At 39.1% G+C, this 24,142-nt stretch overlaps 1 protein-coding gene across 4 annotated transcripts; it reads left to right on the forward strand.

Moving 5' to 3' along the window:
* The first annotated feature begins 3,088 nt into the window (after positions 1 to 3,088).
* Positions 3,089 to 11,422, forward strand: SERPINB9 (serpin family B member 9). Of its 4 annotated transcripts, none has more exons than XM_090269907.1 (7): positions 3,089 to 3,206; positions 4,724 to 4,927; positions 5,926 to 6,060; positions 6,412 to 6,529; positions 7,851 to 7,993; positions 9,307 to 9,462; positions 10,595 to 11,422. In XM_090269907.1, the coding sequence occupies exons 2-7, from the start codon at positions 4,760 to 4,762 to the stop codon at positions 10,997 to 10,999; spliced, it is 1,125 nt and encodes a 374-aa protein (XP_090126033.1). In that variant the 5' UTR covers positions 3,089 to 3,206; positions 4,724 to 4,759; the 3' UTR covers positions 11,000 to 11,422. The 4 variants fall into 4 exon arrangements, with proteins under 4 accessions (XP_090126033.1, XP_090126030.1, XP_090126031.1 ...); XM_090269904.1 differs by having other exon boundaries at positions 3,142 to 3,206; positions 4,750 to 4,927; XM_090269905.1 differs by lacking the exons at positions 6,412 to 6,529; positions 7,851 to 7,993 and having other exon boundaries at positions 3,142 to 3,206; positions 4,750 to 4,927.
* The last annotated feature ends 12,720 nt before the right edge of the window (positions 11,423 to 24,142 follow it).

The following is a 24,142-nucleotide window of genomic DNA, read 5'->3' on the forward strand; positions in this document are numbered from 1 at the left end:
GTTATTGTAAGTCATGCTAAATGAACACTATTGCGTGTTTTCTGGTGGACATACATACCCATTTCTATTGGGTATCCAAGAGTGAGATTGCTTGTAAGGACAAAATTTGATGCCCCAAATTGTAAGGACACTATTCATTATTTAAATGAAAGGCATATTTGAAGGCTTAATATTTCTCAAACAGGAGTCTTGAACTATGCAGTAAGGATTCATTTAGGAAGTGTTTCTCAAACGGTAATGTGTAAATTGTTGTGGGCTAAATTCTGTTCCCCCCAAATGCATATGTTGAAGTCATAACCCCAGTAACTCATAATGTGAATGCACTTGAAGACAGGGTGTTTAAAGAGGTTATTAAGTAAAAAATTAGGGTGAACCCTGATCCAATATGACTGGTGTTCTTATAAGAGAGGAAATTTGAACACATACAGTGGAAGGACCATGTGAGGACTAAGGCAATTGACACCTACAAGCAAAAGAGAGAGGCCTCAGAAGAAAGCAACACTGCTGACACCTTGATCTTGGATTTCTAGTCTCCAGAATTGTGAGAAAATAAATTTGTTGTTTAAATCACTTAATCTCTGCTCCTTGTAATGGCAGTTTAAACAATTTCCTGGGATCTTTTTAAATGGAGACTCTGTACAGTAGGTGCGGTTGTGGCCTGAGAGTTTTTATTTCCAACAAGATTCCACATAATGCACATGCTGCTGGACTGTGGACCAGACTTTCAATAGCAAGGATCTAAAGTACAGGTGAGGAATTTATCTTAGACAGGAGAGAAACCTCTTCCTACAACACAAGAGTAGAGAGTACAGGACAGAAGAAAGTAAATATCTAGGTGGGTGGAGTAGGATCAGTGTTGCTGGCAAACTGGCTTAGCAAACCCAGAGGTGGTGGCTGGTGGTATGTGTTTGGGGTAGAAAAGAGGAAGACCTGATTCATGCCATTTTCTGGCATCCTGGCATAAATACTCTCACAACTGACTGTAGGTTACCAGGACTTCAACAACTGGTTTGCAAAGTCTTGGAAGCTGAAGGAAGGACTCTCACTGCAGGTAGAGCCTACTCCAGCTCACCTTCACAGAATGCTGTGGTGGACCTGCCTGATTTCCTCTCTTTGCTCATGGGATCAGAAGGAGCTTTCCTCGTGGAATCACGAATGAAATCTGTTATAGCTACTTAAGAAGAAAATTGGGAGAGCTGGGGATAGAGCAAATGCCCAAACAGCTATCACACACCTGGACTCCCGGCGGTAAGGAGAAGAGCAGGTGGAAGTGGAAGTCCCCTCTCCCACCTGCCTTTCTTTCTTCCTTATGGACACACAGAGAGAGTGCTGGCTCCTAGAGGACTAGAAGCTAACTCCAGGGCAGGCAGCTAGCTTGGTGTGTGAGGGTAAACAGGGATTCCAAAGCAACAATTCTGTAATTTTCATTTCTGTTTTCGCCTTTTCCATGCACACCACTCTTCCTGCGCAGATGATCCCTGATTCCCTCCTGTTCTTGCAGTCAGAGTTCTGAGCCTTTATCTTTGTTTTTTCCTTTGTCAGACCATCTTCTGATGAGCAGTATGTGTATTGCACAAATATACCAATTCATTATGAGAATTTTCAAATTAAAAAACTTTATAAATGAGTTTAGGGCACATAGTTGTTTCATAAAATTATGCTTGTCTCAGGTGTTTTCTGGGTGTTTTCATCTTGTGTCACAGAACAGAGAAATCTAGACAATTTGGTGTGATTTATAAGAAGAAAACAAATCTGTGGATTGTCTTGGACCAAAACTTACCACTTAGTTGATCAGGAGTGTGGGGATGGGAAGCAGATAGTGAGGTAATAAATGTGCGGGTGGGCATGTGAAGCTGTATTTAAATTGTAAGATTTGACTCTGTTTCTCCAGGTGGAAAAAGCACTTACATATGAAAAGTTCAGAGCCTGAAAATATCCAGAAAAGCCAACTCAGTAAAGTTCAGGCTTTTCTCCCCAGATTTAAGCTGGCTGAGAGCTATGGCTTAGAGTTGGTTCTGTGAAGTCTAGAAAAAATGAGTGTATTTAAGAAAGCAAAGGCCAGCTTTTCTGGAATGTTGACTAAAATGTATGCATCCAGGATCAAGCACAAGCACTTTGCAGAGGCCAGTGAAGAAGGCATGGAGGTGGCCATAGTGCTCAGGACTGCCTGGCGCAGCACAACACTACCAAGACTTTGCAAACCACCCTTTCCTTCTCTTCACCAGGCACTGTAAAACCAGCAGCGCTTTGTTCTGTGGCAAGTGCTTTTCTCCATTAAGAGGTACAGTTGCTGTCTGTGTATCCCTTTCCCTTCTGCCTAACTTGCCTTAATTTAAAACTTGAAGGGCCAAATTCTGCAGAGGTTCGAATGGAAAGAAAGCATTTGCACCTACTGCTGGGAATAATTGAAGCTTATGATATATGCAGTTTGGGACTGAGAAGAGTATGCTTGATTTGGAGTGTTTGGGGTGCCTCTTAGTATTTCTGCTCTCCCTGCATGCCCTGGGACAGCTCCCCTCCCAGGCTATGCCCATGACTTTTGGGTGTGTTTGGGGCATCTCACGTATTTAAGGACTAGCCCTCTGTGTTTCTGTCTTGGGATCAACACAGAGCTCTCCGTTACACCACTACCAGGCTCATCAGGAGATGCCAGTGCCCAGGCCGTTTGGTTCACAAAGCCAAAGATCTCAACATGTTAACACCGCAGCCACCATGGTCTGCAATACACCTTCTTCAGCTCCTCATTCCTTTAGCCTCAGATCCTTGGCCAGAGGCTTAGCAATGAGATTTAGGACTGGGTTAGGAGACAGAACTCTACAACAGATACCTGCAGACCTCTCTCCATCCCTTCTCTCTGTCTCCCTTCCCTCAAGCAACTTAGTACCCTGCCTAGTTCTCCTAAAACCCTTAAATGAACCCTCAAACACTTAAAAACTCCTGGGAACAATGACCCTCTGATTTATCATACATGCTGAGATACGGCTTAAGCACATTCCTTGCTTAAGAAAGGAGGTCCAGAGACTTCCGGCCCCGCTCCGGCCCCGCGACGAGAGGGGGGTGTGTCGAAGTTCTCACAGGACCTGTCCGCGAGTGACAGAAACGGAAAAGGGACGCTGGTTTCCGGGCTGCTGCTGGCAAGTCTGTGCTTCCGCTCATGGGATCCAGGCTCTGAGGGCGGCGACAGGAGCGAGGCTGTGCTGAAGGGGGTAGGTGAGGGTATCGAGGGGCAGGGCGGGGTTGGAGGAGGAGATGGATCCCCAGAATGCCACTTAGAGACCGGGACAACAGCCAGAGAGCTATCTGGGTACGGGCGAACCCGAGAGGGCGGGGCCCTCTCCTTGTTTGCAGAAATCCAGGCTCTTTGTGTGGTGGGTGGTCAGTGGCGTCTCTGGGTTTTCACTGTGGCTGGTCCCGGACCTGCGGCTCGGACCCAAAAAACCAGAGTTATCTTCTGGAGGGCGGGCCCCTTGTAGTGCGGGTTTCCCTGCTAGGTGAGTGTTCTAGGAACGCATCTGTATCTGTGTACTAGCTGGACTTGTGAGAGGCTGCCTTCAGCTTCAGTGAATTTTTTTTGGAACTTTCAATGCGTCTGCCCATTTCATGATGGGTGATTTACCAGCACACCTGCCCACACTACACTGAGTGTTCAGCCGTTTTTGACCAAAAATGTCATGGCCCCCCTTGCCCCACCTTTCCTGTTAAGTGGATCTTGCCCTGAGCTACTTTATTCTCCACCCTCGGAATGAAAAAGTCCTCAAAGGGAAATATTTTGCCGATGTGGAAGAAGTGAAACAAAAAATAGCAGAAGCACTAAAAGGCTTCAAAATCCATGAGTTCAAAAACTGTTTTGAGCAGTGGAAAAAAGTCTCAATAGGTGTATTGCATCAAATGGAGAGTACTTTGAAGATGACTGAAGTTTAAACATGTAATAATAAATACACAATTTTTTATAAATAAGTTCTGTTTTTTTGGGTCCCCTGTATATAACCCTGTTCTCTCCTGCCCCCTTTTTCCTCACCTCACCTCTCCTTTGTGTCTGGGATCCACATAAGGACGTCAGCCCTACCTCTTCGCTCTCCTGCTAAAATTACCAGTCTCCACTTGCAAATCCAAATACTTCATATCCATCTTAATTCTTTCATTAATTCAACACAAATTTAGCCAGGCTTCTGTTTTTCTGAGCTCTAAGAGTTGCCAAACAGCCCTTTTCTCCAGAGCTTCCACCTAGTGGGACTGGGATCAGTGGAAGAAGAAATTATGTTCAAGACTGGGGAGTTATGCTGGGGAGTGGGTGAAGGGAGCGAAGGGAAACTTGGTCTAGGGGAGCAATCAGAAGCATCCAGAGGATGTGATGGTTGAGGCATTAATCTGGTGAAAGGGATGGGGTGTCAGATGAAGTGTTTTCAAAGGCTCAGAGATGACTCTGTGGGGGAAGAAGGAGTTGAGGATGGCTGGAGGTGGAGGCTGGAGCAGGAGAAGAGGTTCAGTGGGAGGAAAAGCCATTGCAGTAAAGTGAACTTTGAGCTTACCAGTTTAATCTGCTGCCACTACCACAGTTAGCCAATTTCCTTAAAATTTGGACTAATTTTTTCAATAGAGAGAAAGAGTAAACAGATGTTCTTCAAACGAAAATATGTATGAGCTTAAAGATTAAAAAACAAGAAGTACAATTCCAAAATTGTCCTGTATTGGGGCAGCAACACTGAGGGGTGTATTAAAACAGCCTTTGTCTTTATTCTCTGGCTCCAGACCCTGCATCATGGATGCTCTTCCTGAAGCAAATGACACCTTTGCCCTCTGCCTTTTAAAGATGCTATGTGAAGATAACGCTTCTCACAATGTCTTTTTTTCTCCTGTGAGCATCTCCTCTGCCCTGGCCATGGTCTTCCTGGGGGTGAAAGGAAACACTGCTGCTCAGATATCACAGGTAAATCTGCCCACCTGTTGCCCCAGGAAAGGGGCCACCTTTTTGCCTTCTAGATTGGTCTGCTCTATCATCACCCAGCTTTATACCTCATTAAAAAGATGGCAAGGGCAGGGTTGGAGGCTCTCCTTCCTTGAGGCTTTTGGGAAAAATATCTTCAATTAATAACCTAAATATAAATACCAAAACTTTGTCTTTGTCTTAGCACTGTTTTTCTTTAGAAAATGATACTGAAATTATTTGAAATCTAAGTTGCTAAAATCTAATCTCATTCTTGGAATAAAAGACTTTATAACCATAATTGGCCTTTGTTAAAGAAGGATAGATTAACATCTATTTCTAGTTATTGATATACCAACTTACCTTTTAACTCAGAAAAAACATAAACAGAAATATGCAAAAAAGGGTGAAAAGGCATATATGTATTACATGTACAGACTTTGTATGTGCTAGTTAGATGGATTTGACAAGTATTCAGTAAACACCTGAAAACGATGAGGGTTCCCTGTTTGTTTCCAAGACGTTTTATAGAGTGATCAGGAGATAAGACTGGGGATTGAACCCGCAACTTAGGTATGTACCCTGACTGGGATGGAAACTGCAAACTTGTGGTGTACATGACGATGTTCCAACCAACTGAGATACCTGGGCAGGGCAGGATGCAAGACTTAAAAAAAAAACAAAAAAACTTTCTGGACACCTCTCATCTTTTTCATTTTTTTTTTTTTTCTTCTTTTGCTCATGTTCCAACAAAAGAGTTCAATTTAGGCAGAAAAACCAACTTCTTCAGTCCCCCTTTTTCTTTGTTCTCTCTTCTTCCCTTCTGCCTTCCCTCTCTTTTACTCTTTTTTCCTCTGTATCTGCCCTTTACCCCAACATGTTTCTCTAGTATGTATTAAATAGGCAATTAAAATAAAAGCAATGCCTTTAAATGAAAATTCTGTGGAGGATTTTGAGATCAAAGAACAATACTGATAGTTTTAAGTCATTTTTGTCAACAGGTGTTTTCTTTAAACACAGAGGACATTCATGTGGGTTTCCAGTCTCTTCTTGCTGAAGTGAACAAACCTGGCACTCAGTACTTGCTCAGATCGGCCAACAGGCTCTTTGGAGAAAAGACTTGTGAATTCCTATCAGTAAGTTGAATAAGCAAAACAAAAAAAGTTGTATTCAAAATATAGAGATCCTGGAGAACTGAAACTTATGGTAAATGTTGTTTTAAAAAATCATAATTCTATAACAGTACCCTGAATTATTTAAAATTTTACTACTTCTAAAATTAGTTTATCTTTTTTCTGGTTATTCATGGGTTACTACTCACCTATTAATAAACTCTGATATTTTAATATCTTGTAGACTAAGTTGTGGTCACTTTAAAGAAATGTATGTTGTTTTTCATAAAACATATGTAATATTCCGATTTTTTTGAAGACTTGCTGATATTTTGCTTAGGAATGTAGCCTCACTGCATACTTGTCTCTCCAAAGACCTTTAAGGAATCCTGTCTTCAGTTCTATCATGCTGAGCTGGAGCAGCTTTCCTTTGCCAAAGATGCAGAGAAGTCCAGGAAACATATCAACACTTGGGTCTCAAAAATGACTGAAGGTCAGCATCCAGTGGGCCATGTTGTACCTCCATCCCCTTTCCCATCTCCTCTTTTTTCTCGTCTTCCTTCTCTTCTTCCTTGACCTCTTCCTCTTCCTCCACCTCCTTCTCTCTCACCTTTTCCCACTTCTGCTCTTCTCCTCTCTCTCCTCCTCTTCTACCTTCTTACTCTCTGATTTTACTAGTGTCGCAGATGGTTAGAGTGATGTTACTGGGCTGGACCTCATGGCATATTTGAACCTTAATCTACTCACAGAGGTTCCAGTCAGATGCTCTGGTTTTCAACAACAGAGACTTAATTTTGTCCATTCTCCTAGGACTTAATTTGACTGATATAAATAATCGAAGAAACCCATTGACCCAAGTTTCTATTTAATAACTTGTACTAAAACTTACTTGGCCAGTGATGTTCACATGCTGGGTGAATCCATCATCTCTGTAGGAAGAAGACTGATGGTCAAGTCTCCCATGAACCATACACTTGGGCCTCCTCTTTCCAGATTCTATGTGGCCCTCCATCACCACTGCGTTCTTTCTTCATGTTCATCTTACTTACTCTGTTGTTTTTTCCATGTCTTCCACTTCCCCTCCCTTAAATGGACTTGATAAACTTAGACATACATGATAGGCCAAGTGCAAACCCTTTGTCACGACTGACCACTTTTGTAGTCTGACATCATACTTTGTTTAGGGTTGAACCTTATTTCTTTGTATTTCAGAGTGTACAACTTGATGTTGAAGGGAAAAAGGGAGTATCTTTTTTTTCCACCTTAACTTTTCCAGAAATATTTTGTGTTTTGTTTAAAGGATCAGATAGTGAACTCTACTTATTTAGAGGCTTCCATAAGTTTTTCAATGTGCCCACACTGCCCATTGTCAGTCATTTCCTATTTGAGCCATTCATTCTGGCTTCCTCTGCCATGCCCACATGTACCTGTGGAACTGCAGGACTGGGCTTCTTGGAGCATTAGATAAAACCCTTTATTTAACCAAGTGATACAGTCAAGACCCCTCCAGCCCATCTCTCAGTTATTACTAGCCTTGTTTTCCAACCTGGTGCAATGTTTTCTCTTGAGTGGTATAGAAGTCTTTCACTGTCATCAACTGCCAACTTTGTGGATGTTCCTAAAGCATTGGTCATCATGAATGCCACTCGTATATGTTGTTATTTCTGTATGTAACAATCCAAACTGTGCAAATGTGCAAAAAGAATGCTTGGTTCTTGACTGATAATCAAGGACCTGCCAATAAATCTTATCACTTTTTACTCATCATTCCTTTATAACAATCAACTGAATAATTTCTCTACTTTTCTGGAAAGGTAAAATTCAAGACTTGTTGCCAGATAACACTATTGATGAACAGACAAGGCTGGTTCTTGTCAATGCTATCTACTTCAAAGGAAGATGGAATGTACCCTTCGAGAAAACATGCACAAAGGAAATGCCTTTTAAAATAAGCCAGGTGGGGGAAGCTTTAAAAAATCCTGCTAGTTTGATGAAAAAATTGAATGGAAAAAGTAACTTTGAAAGAATTAAAAAATAGGTAAAAATAATTTGTAACAACACATTTTGAAATGAAATTTTAAACTCAGCAGAAAAGAACTAAAAGAAGAAAAAAATATATATTTTTGCACTTTATTACTTCTCTTATTGCTTCTTAATTTCTCATACACTCATTGCTGCCACCTGTTTCAGGAAACTGAAGATATTTCTTTAAGCACAAGTTGTTTAGATAAGAAGCAAAAAAAAAAAAACAGGTGTTAAGGAAGTGTGATACTTATGTGCACTGGGGGAAGAGAGAGAACAAATGTGAAAACATTTATTTAATCAGGTGTTTTAAAACAAAATAAGTATAAACATGAATTGCTGACAATTTATTCTTACTAATAAATTATTTCTAAGTTGCTAATATTAAAACAACTAAGACCTTAGTCTTGACATTGAGGTATAACTTTAGTTTAGGCAGACATTAAAATAGTTTGCCAAATTCTCCAACCTTTAAAAAATACCATTTCAATTAATTGGAAACGGATACAGGTAATGCCCACCCACCCCCTTTTTTTTCTTTTTTGATAAGGTGTACTTAAATAATCAGTTCTCTTGTTGCAAAGTGAAGAGAGGAGAACTTTTGTAGCATTGACTTTAGAAACTATTTTAATTTTTATAATGGATAGCTTGTATCAACTTTAAAAAATCAATTTAATAAATATAATACTTCACTTAACTTCTGCATGTATATACTTTTTAATAATTAAAAAATTATTTCCCTAAATTAGAGTATCAGAATTGGGAAAGTTGAGTTTAAATGCTTGAAGATACATCTGGTTCTTGGTATTGTACTTGCTGAGAGACTGCTTTCTGATAGGGCATCTATACTTTCAATCACACTGCTGTGGAACTACACATTTCATCCCACTTTTTCATAAAACCTATTGTAAAAAAAAAGAAATTTGTGATTACATTGTTTTCTTAAATACATTTGCAGAGCATATTTTATATGGAGAATATAGGACTAGTTCTTGTAGTAAATGCAGAGTATCACATTTATCTTGCTGAGTAAAACATCTGGTGCTAGTCACACCTGCTCACAGCAGATGCCTTGTCATGGTGATGGAAGGAGTGGGGAGCCATTTCATAAGTGCTAACTAAAGCATGAATATTGTTTTCACCACGGCTGCTAAAAACACTCTTAGAGTCAATTGCATTTCTTCTTGAAACTTTTCCTCTTTCAACAATCCACTTTTCATTCCATGCTCATCTGCTTATTCCTATCAGAAGGAGCAAAGGCCAGTGCAGATGATGTTCCAGGAGGCTACGTTTAACCTTGCCTACATAGAAGAGCTGAAGGCCCAGGTGCTGGAGCTGCCCTATGAGGACAAGGAGCTGAGCATGCTCATCCTGTTGCCTAACCACAAAGTGGATCTAAGCTTGGTGAGATGAGTCCAGTGACTGACACCCTTCATCTTTTCTTACGGGATAGAACTTTTTCCTGTTGTGTTTGCCTTTCACATTGGTGGTGTGGGTGACCAGGCAGTGGTATTCAGCATGTGGGCTTTGGAATCAAACTGTTACTCAAGACTTACTTCTGCATTATTATCTATGCGACCTCACCAAATTAGTTAGCTCTCGTTGGTTTCTGTTTTCTCATCTCTTAGTGGGGGTAATAATAGCTTTCTGATAACGGTTTTTATGAGGATAAAATTGGTGGTAAGCCAGGAAACAAGCTCAGGTCATTGGTACATATGAGCTCTCTGTAAATGAGACTTATTATTTTCATAATTGTTATTAGCATTGTATTTTGAAAAGTAAGAACTGTTGTCTTTATCCAGAACCTGAAACAGTAGATGAAAAATATCTTAACACATTGACCTAACAAGGGGGAGGTGAGGAGGGTAGGAGCCATCACTCAGGGCACAGTGCCAGAAACAGTCCCAAATGGCAGTTGCCACCCAACTTGTTTTTTCTGAGCATGTGTCCTTAGGGCGAGAGGCTAACCATTGCCCTGTAGGTTCTGGCCTGGCGCCGGGCACAGCCGGTGCTCCCAGGTCCTAAGGGGCCTATGTGATGGGACCTGCATCCCTCCGCTCTCCCTGCATCCATTTCCCTGTGAAGTTTCTACTCCAGAAAGCATGTGGAATTTCCCCCGCTGGGCAGATTGCCCCTTGGAGCCCTTTCTTTGCAAGTCATCTTGCTTAGCAGTAAAGTCTTGTTGTCTTAAAAAAAATAAAGCATAGTTAAAAGAAAAAAAGGTGCAGTCAGCTGGGCATTGACAATTGCCAGGATAGAGAATGGCTCTCAGAAGTTACGGGCAAGGAAAGAAGCAGCCAGGTCTTTGTGCCTCTAGGCGGTTTGAAGTTTCCCCGGCTTGGCAAAGAAGCCACGTGTGTAACAGCATGAGTGCAAAATCTCACACATTTCCTGGCAGATAAAGGTGCCTCCAGTTTTGTGCGATAATCAACACTCATTCCTAAGAGAAGAACAGGTACTTGAATTACTTGAGTGTGTCTGTGTGCATATTTATATGTGTTGATGTATGAATCCTAATGGCTAATTGGCCTTTCAGGTGGAAAAAAAGCTCACTTTTGAGAAATTCATAGCCTGGACCAAGCCATATCGTATGATGGGTACAGAAGTTGAAGTTTTCCTTCCAAGATTTAAACTGGAAGAGGATTATGACATGGAATCTGTGCTTCAATATTTGGGAATAGTTGATGCCTTTCAAGAGGGCAAGGCTGACTTTTCGGCAATGTCAGCTGAGACAGACCTGTGTCTGTCCAAGTTTGTGCACAAGGCTTTTGTGGAGATGAATGAGGAAGGCACTGAGGCCGCAGCTGCCTCAGATGTGGAGACTTTTGACTGTGCCCTGAAAGATGTGCCAACGTTCTGTGCAGACCATCCCTTCCTTTTCTTCATCAGGCACAACAAAGCCAACTGCATTCTGTTCTGTGGCAGGTTTTCCTCTCCGTAAGGGGGTGCACTTACTGTGCCTATGAGCATTTCCCTTTCTGTGTCTTCAAATCTCTCTCTACAGCTCAATCAAAGCCAGAAGACAAAGGTGAGGGCAGATTCCTCACTTGGCTAAATGGTTGGTCTTGCTTCTGCACACTCAACTGTCCCCATATTGACCACTCATTTATGCCACTTAATTGAGATCAAGGGACAATAGACCTCCATAATTCCTGTTGTATTTATGATACAGTCCAAACTCCATAGGACGACATGCGAAGTTTTCCTCTATGACCGCAGGCTTATTTCCCACTCATTTCACTTGCAATTCATTCTTGACACATTGTGCTGTGCCTTGTACCTCTCATCTTGCACATACTTGCCTTAGCCTGAATATTTTAATAGTAATAAATGCTGCTAGCATTTGCTATTGTTATTACATATATATATATATATATATACACACACACACACACACACATATATATAGTACTTGGACTTCTTAGGAAGTTTCTTTAATGCACATTTTTATTTTATCTTTTTCTTTGACATTCAGTGTTCACCAAGTATGTGCCCAACATCACATTAGTTTTGGGGCTATAAAGCAGTGGTGTCCTTTGATACCTGGTCTTTCATGCCAGTGCTCCAGTTATGTAGCTTTTATATCAACCTAGTTGGAGAAGCTAATGTTATTAAAATTCTCATGTGATCCTCATGTAATTTAACACCTTTCTTCATTGCACTGTATTTCTCCAATGACAATTCTAACAGTAAAAATTATATTAAACTAAAAGCTCATTTCCAATGTCATCTGCGAGAAATTATTCCTTTTCTGTATAAACCGATACACATCTTTGAACTCTCATCAGACTCTGAGAGGGGGCATTTCTATTATGGTGGTTGCTTTACTTATTGATCATCTCTGTTCTCTAGACTTTAAGGTCTTAAAGGTTTGGGACTATATTTTATATTTTGTGTACCACTTATAGTGCAATGATAAGTAATTTGATCATAGATGGGCTTTGTAAATTTTTTTTAATGATTATATATCAATAAATTTATTGTGTTTTTTAAATTTTTTTACTGAGGTGAAATTCACATATCAAAATTAACCATTGAAAAATAAAGAATTCAGTACCATAATGGAAAAAAGAAACAATAGGAATAAATTTAAAGCCCTGGCTGCTGTGGCTCAGTTGATTGAGCGTCAGCCTGCGAACCAAGTGTCGCTGGTTCGATTCCCAGTCAGGGCACATGACTAGGTTGCACATCAGGTCCTCAGTTGGGGGCGTGAGTGAAAGGCAACCACACAGTGATGTTTCTCTCCCTCTCTTTCTCCTTTCCCCTCTCTCTAAAAATAAATAAACAAACAAATAAACAAATAAATAATTTTAAAAAATTTTAAAACGGTGTATTACAGTTTATGATTTGCATTTTTCCCTGGGAACTATAATAAAACCTTTGTGTTTAAAAAACTAAATAAATAATTCAGTGTCAATTAAAACATTAACTATGTTGTGAAACCATCACTTTTATCTAATTGTCCCCCAAATTTTATCACTCCAAAGCAATACCTTGTACCCACTAGGCAGTTTCTTCCCATTCTTGCCTTCATCTAACCCCTGGCAATCTGCTTTCTGCCTCTGGATTTACCTATTCTGGATAGTATATATAAATTAAATCATCATCTATGACTTTTTGAGTCTGGGTTTTTTCACTTAGCATAATGTGTTCAAGGTTCATTCATGTTGTACTATGTGTCAGGAATTTATCCCTTTTTATGACTGAATAATAATCCATTGTATAGATATAGCACAATGTGTTTATCCACTCATTCATTGATGGATATTTGGTTTGTTTCTACCTTTTGCCTATTTGTATGACCATGCTTGTACATATATTTGTTTGAATATATGTTTTCTCTTTTGGGTATATACCTAGGAGAGAATAGCTGGGTCGTATAGTCACTATATGTTTAACTTTTTGAGGAACCATCCAGCCACTTTCCACAGTGACTTACCCATTTTACATCCCACTGGCAATGTATGAGCATTCCAATATCTCCACAATATTTCTAATATTTGTTATTTTCCTTTTTCTTTTTAATTTATGGCCATCCTAGTGAGTGGAAAGTGGTATCTCATTATGTTTTTTAGGTCTTTCCCTAATGACTAATAATGTTGAACTTCTTTGCTGATTGGCCATTGTGTATGTTCTTTGGAGAAAGTGTTTCCAAGTAATATGTCCACTTCTTTCATTGAGCTTTTCATCTTTTTGGTGCATCTTTTTTCATTAGGTTGTTCATCTTTATATACTCTGGATACTAGACTCATCAGAGATATGATGTGCAAATACTCTCTTTCATGCTTTAGGTTGTCTTTTCACTTTCTTGATCCAGTTTTTAATGTCAACAAAGTTTAATTTATCTGTTTATTTTTTTGTTGCTCATACTTTTGGTTTATATCTGAGAATACATTGCCAAATGCAAAGTCATAAAGATTAACAGTTATGGTTTTTGTTATGATTATAACTCTCATATTTAGAATGTTAATGTATTTTGATGTATATGATGTGAGGTAGAGGGTCCAAATTAATTGTTTATGTATGAAATATCCAGTTGTCCCAACACCTGTACTTCTTTTGCATTAAATAAAATGTTGATAATAGAAAGAAAAGGTAATATCTAAATAAGAACAGGTGAAAGATTAATCTACATGTATAAAATCCATTCCATGAAGAACACCATAAGGTGATTGGAAGAAAGTATTATAAAAATCTCCACCAACAACAAAAGAAATAGAAAGAGGCACATAGTGCAATATCTATTATATAACTTAAAAACATCTTCAACATTACATATATATTTTATTATTGTTTTTCGATTACAGTTGTCCCATTTTCCCCCCATTGCTACCTCACCACCCAGCCCACCCCTCTACCACAGTCATATGCCACCCTGTTGTCCATGTCCATGAGTCATTTATACATGTTCTTTGACTAAACCCTTCCCTTACTTATCCCCCTTCTCTCCCTCCCCCTTCCCCCCTGATAACTGTTATTCTGTTCCTTGCTCATATAGTTCATTTGTTTTTGTTGTTCATTGGTCTCCTGTATTAGGTGATATCATATGGTATTTTTCTTTCATTGCCTGGCTAATTTCACTAAGCATAATTCTCTCTAGTTCCATCCATGTTGTCACAAATGGCAGGAGTTCCTTTTTTCTTTCTGAGGCATAGTACTCCATTGTGTAAATGTACCACAGTTTTTTATTCCACTCATCTACAGATAGGCACTTAGGCTGTTTCCAGCACTTAGCTATTGTAAACAGCGCTGCTATGAACATAGGGGTGCATAAGTTCTTTTGAATTGGGGTTTCAGGATTTTTCCTGTATAATCCTAGCATGGAATCACTGGTTCCAAACGCAGTTCCATTTTTAGTTTTTTGAGGTAATTCCATACTGTTTTCCATAGTGGCTGCACCAGTCTGCATTCCCACCAACAGTGCAATAGGGTTCCCGAATCTCCACATCCTCTCCAGCAGTTGTTTGTTGATTTGTTGATGATGGCCATTCTGACTGGTGTAAAGTGGTATCTCATTGTGGTTTTTTCTTTTCATCTCTCTAATGTGTAGTGTTGAATATGATCATGGGCGCTGAGATAAATTCAGCAAGCAGGATGACTGGCCAGAAATGAACGGAGGACAATGGCTTGCTTTTATACAACAGCAAAGCGCGGGAAGCCTCATCGTTCTTTTATTGGGATTTCAAAAGTTACTAGAACAGGGGGTGTGACATTCCAGCCAACAATAGAAGAATTTTACAAGTGAAAGAATTCTTACAAAGTATCATTAATATGTAAAATACAGCCAGGGTAACTTATGGTTTAGCTAGCACCTATCGGAAGCAAAGCAGACCCACTGATCCTCAAGGCCAGCTCCATTTTAAGACTTTATTAACAAGGAGGCAGATGGAGTACACAACAGAACTCTCTGTTCCCAGGATTCCATGACCCAGTGGCCTGAATGGCTTAAGGCCACAGGCGGAGACAAGATTAGCTCATCATCTCCTGGGTCATGGGACGACACCTGGATGGAGGAGCATGAGAATGCCCCTGCCCAGAGATCTGTGTTCCTGCAACACTGATGGTTAGTGATGTTGAGCATTCTTTCATGTGTCTAAGGACCCTCTGTGTATCCTCCTTGGAGAAGTGTTTGTTCAGGTCTTTTGCTCATTTCTTAATTGGGCTGTCTCTCTTCTTGGTGTTGAGATATGTAAGTTCTTTATACATTTTAGAGGTCAACCCCTTGTCTGAGGTATCATTGGCAAATATGTTTTTGCATATGGTTGGTTTCCTTTTCATCTTGCTGATGTTTTCTTTTGCTGAGCAGAAACTCTTTAGTTTGATGTAGTCTCATTTGTTTATTCTTTCCTTTATTTCCCTTGCCTCAGGAGATGTATCGGTGAAAATGTTGCTACGTGGGATATCTGAAATTTTCCTGCCTATGTTTTTCTCTAGGACTTTGATGGTGTCACGTCTTACACTTAAGTCTTTGATCCATCTTGAGTTTATTCTGGTGTGTGGTGTAAGTTGGTGGTCTAGTTTCATTTTTTTTTGCAGGTCCCTGTCCAGTTCTCCCAGCACCATTTGTTGAAGAGGCTCTTCTCCATTTTATGCTCCTTCCCACTTTGTCAAATATTAATTGACCATATAGTTCTGGGTTTATTTCTGGGCTCTCTATTCTGTTCCATTGATCTATATGTCTGTTCTTATGCCAGTACCAGACTGTTTTGATCACAGTGGCTTTGTAGTATTGTTTGATGTCTGGTATTGTGATTCCTCCTGCTGTGTTCTTCTGTCTCAAGATTGCTTTGGCTATTCGGGGTCTTTTTGGTTCTATATGAATTTTTGAAGTACTTGTTCTAGGTCTGTGAAATATGTCATTGGTATTTTAATAAGGATTGCGTTGAATCTGTAAATTGCTTTGGGTAATATGAACATTTTAATGATGTTGATTCTTCCCATCCAAGAACATGGTATTTGCTTCCATTTATTTGTATCTTCCTTAATTTCTTTCTTCAATGTTACATAATTTTCAGAGTACAAGTCTTTTATCTCTTTGGTTAAGTTTATTCCTAGGTACTTTATTTTTCTTGTTGCTATAGTAAATGGTATTTACTTTTTTGCCTCTGTCTCTGATATTTTATTGTTGGTGTACAGAAATGCCTTAGATTTCTGTATATTTATTTTGTACCCTGCTATTTTGCCAAATTTGCTTATTATGTCGAGTAGTTTTTTCATGAAGTCTATAGGTTTTTCTATGTATACTACCATGTCATCTGCAAATAATGACAGTTTTACTTCCTCTTTTCCAATTTGGATGCCTTTTATTTCTTTTTCTTGTCTGATTGCTGTGACTAGAACTTCCAACACTGTTGAAGAGGAGTGTAGATAGTGGACATCCTTGTCTTGTTCCTGTCCTCATTGGGAATGCTTTCAGTTTTTGTCCATTGAGTATGATGTTGGCTTCATATTTCTCATATATAGCCTTAATTATGTTGAAGTATGCTCCCTCTATTCCAATTTTGCTGAGTGTTTTCATCATAAATGGGTATTGTTCTTTATCAAATGCTTTTTTTGCATTTATTGATATGATCAAGTGATTTTTGTCTTTCATTTTGTTTAGGTGGTGTATTACATTTATTGATTTTTGAATAGTAAACCATCCTTGCATCCCTGGGATGAATCCCAGTTGATTGTGGTGTATGATCTTTTTAATGTTTTGCTGGATTCAGTTTGCCAATATTTTGTTGAGGATATTAACATCTATGTTCATCACTGATATGGGCCTGTAGTTTTCTTTCTTTGTTGTGTCTTGACCTGGTTTTGGAGTTAGGGTAATACTGGTTTCATAGAAAGGGTTTGGGATTTTTCCCTCTTCTTGGATTTTTTGGAATTCTTTGAGAAGGGTAGGAGTTAGTTCTTCCCTAGATGTTTTGTAAAATTCACCTGTGAAGCCATCCGGTCTAGGGCTTTTGTGTGTCGGGAGATTTTTGATTACTTTCAATTTTACTCTTTGTTATTGGTCTGTTAAGGCTTTATACTTTTTCTTGATTCAGTTTTGGAAGATCATATATTTCTAGAAATTTGTCACTTTTATCTAGGTTGTCAAGTTTCTTGCCATACAGTTGTTTGTAGTAATTTATTACAATCCTTTGTATTTCTGTAATATCAGTGGTGATTTCTCATCTTTCATTTCTGATTTTGTTTATTTGGGTCCTCTCTTTTACTTGGTGAGTCTGGCTAAAGGCTTATCAATTTTGCTTATTTTTTAAAGAACCAGCTCCTACTTTTGTTTATCTTTTAAATTGTTTGTTTAATCTCTATGTCATTTAATTCTGCTCTGATCTTGATGATTTCCATCCTTTTACTCGCTCTGGGCTTTGTTGTTGTTCTCTAGTTCTTGTAGGTGTAGGGTTAGATTTTTTATTTGAGATTCTTCTATTCTTTTCAGGTAGGCCGGTATTGCTATGAACTTTCCTCCCAGGACTGTGTTTGCTGTGTCCCATCGGTTTTAGGCTGTTGTGTGTTCATTATCATTTTTTTCCAGAAACTTTTTGATTTCTTCCTTGATGTCATTGTTAACCCATTCATTATTTAATAGCATGTTATTCATTCTCCATGAGTTTGGATGTCTTTGATTTTTTTCTCTGAGGTTGATTTTTAGTTACAAGGCATTGTGATCTGAAAAGATGCTTGATATGATTTCAATTTTCTTGACTTTGTTGAGGATTGTTTTGTGTCCTACCATGTGGTCTCTCTTTGAAAATGTCCCATGTGCATTTGAAAAGAATGTATATTTTGCTTCTTTGGGGGTGAAAAGTTCTATATATATCAGTTAAGTTCATGTGGTTTAGTGTGTTGTTCAATGCCTGTATGTCCTTGGTGTTTCTTTGCTTTGAATATCTGTCTAATGTTGATAATGGGGTGTTAAGATCCCCTACTATAAGTGTGTTGCTGTTGATATCCTTCTTATAGTCTTCTCTTATTTTCCTTATGTATTTGGGTGCTCCTGTGTTGGGAGCATATATGTTTACCATGGTTACATCCTCTTGATGGATTGTTCCCTTAAGTTTTATGAAATGTCCTTCTTTGTCTCTTTTTATGGTCCTTGCTGTGAAATCCGTTTTGTTTGATATAAGTATTGCTATCCCAGTTTTTTTTTTTTTTCAAGTCTATTTGCTTGGAATACTTTTTTCCATCCCTTCACTTTTAGTTTGTGTAACTCTTTTGTTTTGAGGTGTGTCTCTTGTAGACAGCATATATGTAGATCATGTTTTTATATCCATCCTGCTACCCTATATCTTTTAATTGGAACATTTAATCCATTTACATTTAAGGTTATTGTTGACAGATATATTTATTCATTTCCCTTTGTACCTGTGCCTCTCTTATCTTCTTTTTTTTCTTAAAGCATTCCCTTTAGCATCTCTTGCAATGCTGGTTCATGGAGATGCATTCTTTTAGTCTTCCTTTGTCTGAGAAACTCCTTATTTCACTTGATTTTGAGTGAGAGCCTTGCCAAGTAGAGTAGTCTTGGTTGTAGGCCTTTCTTTTTCATTGCTTGGAATAGTTTTTGCCATTCCCTTCTGGCTTATAGTGTTTCTGTTGAGAAATCAGTTGATAGCCTTATCAGAGCTCCCTTGTATGTTATTTGCTGTTTTTCTCTTGCTGCTTTTAGGATTCTTGCTTTTTCTTTGAATGTTGCCATTTTAATTATGATGTGCCTTGGAGTGGGCCTTATTGGATTCATCTTCAGTGGGACCCTCTGTGCTCCCTGGACTTGCATGACTTTTTCTCTCATCAGGTTAGGAAAATTTTCTGTCATTACTTTCTCAATCAGGTTTTCTATCCCTTGCTCCTCCTCTTCTCCTTCTTGTATCCCTGTGATTCTAGTGTTGTTTAGTCTCATGTTGTCCTGCTGTTCTCTTAAACCCTCTTCATTTTTTTAAAAATAGTTTTTCATTTTGTTGTATTGTCTGGGATTTTTTTTCTATATTGTCCTCTAATTAATTCACTAATCCGATCCTCTGCTTCATTTAGCCTGCTTTTGATTGATTCTACTGTGTTCTTCAGTTCAGAAATCGTATTCTTCATTTCTTTTTGGTTCTTATTAATAGTTTCTATGTCCTTTTTTATACTGGCGTAGTTCTCTGTAAGTTCCTTGTCACTTACCTGCAATTCTTTGTAGTTTCCTTGGAGTTCCTTGTACTTTCCCTGGAGTTTGTCATAGTTTTCTTTGAGATTGTCAAGTACATAGAGCTTCTTTATCACCATTCTTTTGAATTCCATGTCTGATAGTTGGCTTATGTCTATTCCATCTATCTCTTTTTCTGGGGATTCCTCTTTTCCTTTATTGGGAGGTTGTTTTTGTGTCTCCCCATGTTGGATTCTTCTTGTTTGTTTTTGTTTATTAAATTTGTCTGCTTTGGTTTCCCGTCTTTGTGGTATGAGATTCTTTATAGGAGACCTGGGGAATTCAGTGGTGCAGTCTCTTTGATCTCCTGAACCTGATGCTCTCGGGATGCCCTCTATGCTGTTTGATTAAGCTGTCTGGTTGTATTTCAGTTACTCTTTGGTGGAACCTTCCCTCTGGATAGTTGATTGAGGGTCATTCTTCCCACCTTGTCTTGAGTTCTTTTGTGAAGATGCTGTTAAAACATAAACACACAACCCAGGCAAGAAAACTACACCCTCAAAAATATCCCCCATCCACAACCCCACTATCAGCAGCAAATGAGGCAGTATTAATATAAATGTAGAGAGGTTAAGTCTATTATACTATAGGAGAAACAGATAAGAATAGTTTTAAATGAAAAAAAGATGACTTTTGAGAGGGAAGATGATAGAATAATAATAGTAGCAAGTAGGGTCAAGGGTATGCGAGCCAGTAATATTTACATTGTATGTTAAAAAAGAGGGAAGAATGCAGAATGAAGTGAGAAAGTGGAAGTGTATAGTATTAAGTTTATATAGCATTATATGCTATATGTTTAGTGTGAAAGGGAGGATGAACAAAATAGACAAACAAACAAGCAAAAATTAAAGAAGGATAGGAGGGAGAGAAGGTAAGAAACAGATTAAAGGAAGCATTTTTTAAAAAGGGAAGAAAAAGGGGGAGAGAAAAAAGAAAGGAAAGGGAAGAAAAGGAAAAAAAGGTAAGAAAATAAAATAAAAAGAGTTTTTACTGAGTTCAACCTTTGGGCGCAGTCTTCTTTTTCTAGATCCACCCCTGGTCAAAATTCCATGGGTCTCAAATCTTTTCTGGCTGGCTGGCTATGAGGAGATCTGGCTCGTTTCTGTGGCTGTTTTTCTCTCACTCGTGGGCTGCTACAGCTTTCTGCTGTGAGCTGCACTGAGTTGGGTCTCTCCCCACTTGTCCTGCAGCACCCTCCAGCAATCCTCAGGCTAGTCTAACAATGTTCTCCTGGCAAGCCAGTGCGCACGTCCCTAGTTCCCACCCAGCCTTGGGTCCTGTCTTTGCTCTTCCTCCCCAAAAGTCTCTGTGCTCCAAGCCGCAGCATCTGGCTGCATCCTTCCCTGGCTGGCAGCCTCTTATTGTTCTCCTGTGTGTACTGCTTGCCTGCCTGGGGTCCCTACTGAGTCTGCATTTCCGCCTCAGCTTTCCTGTATGGGCCCCTCTTTCCGGCTCATTTCCGCTTCCTTGTTTGCTGGCGCCACAATGCACGTGCCTGGGGTGCAGGGTTGCCAGCCCAGAGTAGCCAGCCCAGGGAGTCCCCACCTAGACTCAGTTCATACAGTTTCCCACAGTCCAGGCTGTTCGCTGTCTTCCCACACCTTCGGCTGTTTTAAGGAAACCCTTCATTGACTCACTCTAGGACTTTGCTGGTCCCAGCGCCTACGGCAGGTGGCAGTTTCTAAACAGATCCCAGCTAATGAGCCAGTCTGCAGTTGCCCCTTTGGGGTGGGGTGTGGTGTGGCAGCAGCACCAAGCTGGGGAGCCCAGGGACTCCTTTTGAGAGTGCGGGTGAGCTTTCTGCCCTCTTTCACGCTGCTCCCACACTCCCTTCCCTGTTCACGCTATCTGAAATCTGTGCTCACTCACTCCTCTCCATGTTTGTACTCTCAAGTTTTTCCATGATGGGAGCAAGCAGACAACACTGCTACCTACTCCACCTCCATCTTCTCCGATCCTAACATTATATATTATTGAAGGATACACACATATTGCATTTCTTTTATCAGTGAGAATTTTTCCATAAAATTTTATGATGTTTATTAAGGAACAGGTTTTCCACCCCTAAAGTCAAATCTGGGTTCTTCCTTCCTTTCTTTGTTTTCTTTCTTCCTTTCCTTTTGCTTCTTCCTTAATCATTCTTGTCACTGCTTTTATTCTTAGAAGTAGTTTTTCATTGAGAAATCAGTTAGTCACCTATTTTTTCTTCAAAGCTTTTATTTTTAATCAATTTAACTGTTTAATCCAACTGGAATTTGTTTTTGTGCTGTTGAGATTCAACACACATTATAATATGATTCATTTAAAAATAACCAATTTCTTATCATTATTTGTAAAATAGTATTTCCTAGTGTTTAGATCTATTTTTCATCTTTATTCTTCCAGGTAAATTTTAGAATAATTTCTCAATATTCAGAGTAACTTTTTTAACTTTGGAATTATGGGGGATTACTTTTACATTACACATATAAATTATTTGGATAAATTAATCTACCTACAATATTTCATTTTTTTCAGAAAAATGAAGGGAGTGTTCCTTAAATCAATTTCCTTTTTGTATATATCAGCATAGCTTTTTAAAAAAACATAAGTCCCACACAATTATTTGTTTTTGTTGTTGCTGTTGTGGCTATTTCTAAAATTTTAACAATTTTTAACAAGAACATTTTTCCTTACCTGGTTATAGCTGATGAAAATAAATGTCCAATGCTGTAGAGAATTTTCATGAGTGTATTTCAGCCAAACTGGTAGCAATTTCTTGGAAGCAAAATCTCAACATATTGAGAAAAATAGTCTGGACAATAGCAGTTTTTAAGCTTATTTTATACATTAAAATCAAAGGAATTTATTTAAAGGAGTTTACAGAAGATCTATGGGTGGTAGATTAAGGAAACTTGAGAAGAAAAGTGGGGAAATCTCTGGGATTGGATAGAGAGTAAAATGTAGAGACACATACTTGTTTTACATTGTGGGTATGGGATAGTTAACCTTTGCAGCACACAGGGATGCTATTCTGGGAATAAGATAACAATGAAGGGTTCTGTGGTATTGTATCATGTGCAGTGGTTGTGCCTTGAGTGGTCTAGAAAAAGAGGTTAGTCTGACATTTCAAAAGTATGTTATCTTAGATGCAAAAAGACAATAGACAGGCTTAATTAAATATTGAGCTTTGTCAAGTAAGCTACAGGCCCAGGATGTGACTACTGGCCATGACCAGCTTCTAGTTAGGAATTTTTATATTCAGAGCATCTTATGTGGTTACTTCTGGTCTCTGAGTTTGTTGGACTCACCATGCTGGCCTCACCTGAGTTTGTCAAGTCTAGTATGTAGATACTTTTTCCTCTACACTCTAAATGGCATGTAAGTAAATAACTGAAATTTATACATACCAAAAGAAACACTGTTTCTTTCTACACCACTAAACACTTCTGGCACCTCTGTGTGGGTTTTTCCATGCCAAGTAATGTTCTAGTTCACAGCACATCAACTGGCTGTTCTACAACTTTACTCACTTTTGACACTAACTGCCTGGAGTTAGCTCAGACCCCACAAATTATGGGCTCAGTCTCCTGATATTACCCCAATTCAGATGCCAATTGCAAGTCCCAGCTATAAATGGGATTCCTGCAACCTCCTCCACAGGTTCAATAATTTGCTAGAATGTTTCTGATAACTCAGGAAAACACTCTATACTTTCTATTATTAGCTTATTACACAGGAGAACAATTTTTAACATAATTCCTGTTGAGTTTTAGACTTAAATAGGCATGCTGGTTTCAAAACTGCAGTTAGTTTTCTTCTAAAACGTCAAGTTGTTTTCTGTACAACTTATCATAATGTGACCACTCTAGGCTGGATCAAGCCTGGATTGAGGGAAGCACAATTGGAGCATCTGTGTTGACCTTAAAATGGTCTGCTTCCTTCTTGGTCAGCAATGCAGCTACACCAAGTATCCCTGTTTTCTGTGTATGTGGGACAGCAGAGCTCATGAGAAGCATTCCGTGGAGTCAAATTGGCCTCCAAGATCTGACCTCAAACCTGGTGATCCAAACATGCTACATGAGCCACCTTGTTGACAGAAAGAACATTATATTCCCACCTCTGCACAAAAAACTGGGTCTCATGAAGCAGTTTGTTAAAGCTTTGCCAACTGAAGGAGACTGTTTCAAGTATCTCATTTTGGCATTTCCTAGCCTGTTATTTGAAAAGATAAAATACCTTAGTATGTATGTTTGGTAGCAGAACTTTACTACTTGTATACAATTTGACTTACAGTAACAATATCTAGCCTTTGTATGAATAAAATAATTCTAAATAAACAGTATATTCAGATAATTTTCTCTTTATTTTCCTTTGTATGTACATTTTGTATAATTTTTGGGACAAAGAGAGAGTATTCTGTACCTTAAAAAGCTGACGTGATAGAAACTGCCAAAAGTTAGTTAAAAACAAGTGTCAGGTCTAACTCAACAAAAATTGTGTTCCCCAGTGTTATAAATGATTATCTCACAAAGAGCCAGATGATAGACACATAGGACAAGTCGGAAGGTTGCATGGAACTTCTGTTATGGGAAAAACTCCCAGAAATTCGATTCTTCTTACTGATACAATAAAGAATTATGGATCAGCGACTATTAGTGTGCAAGCAGCGTTTATTGGTAATCTGTTCTCATAGAAGAGAACAGGTCTAGCTAAGGCATAGGCAAAGCAGGGTAAGGGTGGAGAAAGTAAGGGCAGCCAAAGGCTAGGCTGACAATCACGCCAGCCAGCGTGACCTGAGGCTGGGTGGTCAGAGAGAGCCAAGAGAGTGAATCCTTTGTTCTGAGGGCTTATATAACTGGTGGGGTGGGGTGAAAAGTTACATATTGATCGACAGGTAAAGGTGGTGCCAGCTTTCAATGAGGGACATGA

The sequence above is a fragment of the Furipterus horrens genome, unplaced genomic scaffold (genome assembly GCF_987537825.1).
Source record: "Furipterus horrens unplaced genomic scaffold, mFurHor1.1.pri manual_scaffold_3, whole genome shotgun sequence".
In the NCBI taxonomy this organism is placed as follows: Eukaryota; Metazoa; Chordata; class Mammalia; order Chiroptera; family Furipteridae; genus Furipterus; species Furipterus horrens.

Bases quoted from the DNA above. Each gene is read 5' to 3' on its own strand.
- SERPINB9 (XM_090269907.1), top strand. From the start codon at position 4,760: ATGGATGCTCTTCCTGAAGCAAATGACACCTTTGCCCTCTGCCTTTTA. The intron at 6,530-7,850 runs GTCAGCATCCAG...TTTTCTGGAAAG, and splicing joins GGTCTCAAAAATGACTGAAG to GTAAAATTCAAGACTTGTTG. The intron at 7,994-9,306 runs GTGGGGGAAGCT...TATTCCTATCAG, and splicing joins TGCCTTTTAAAATAAGCCAG to AAGGAGCAAAGGCCAGTGCA.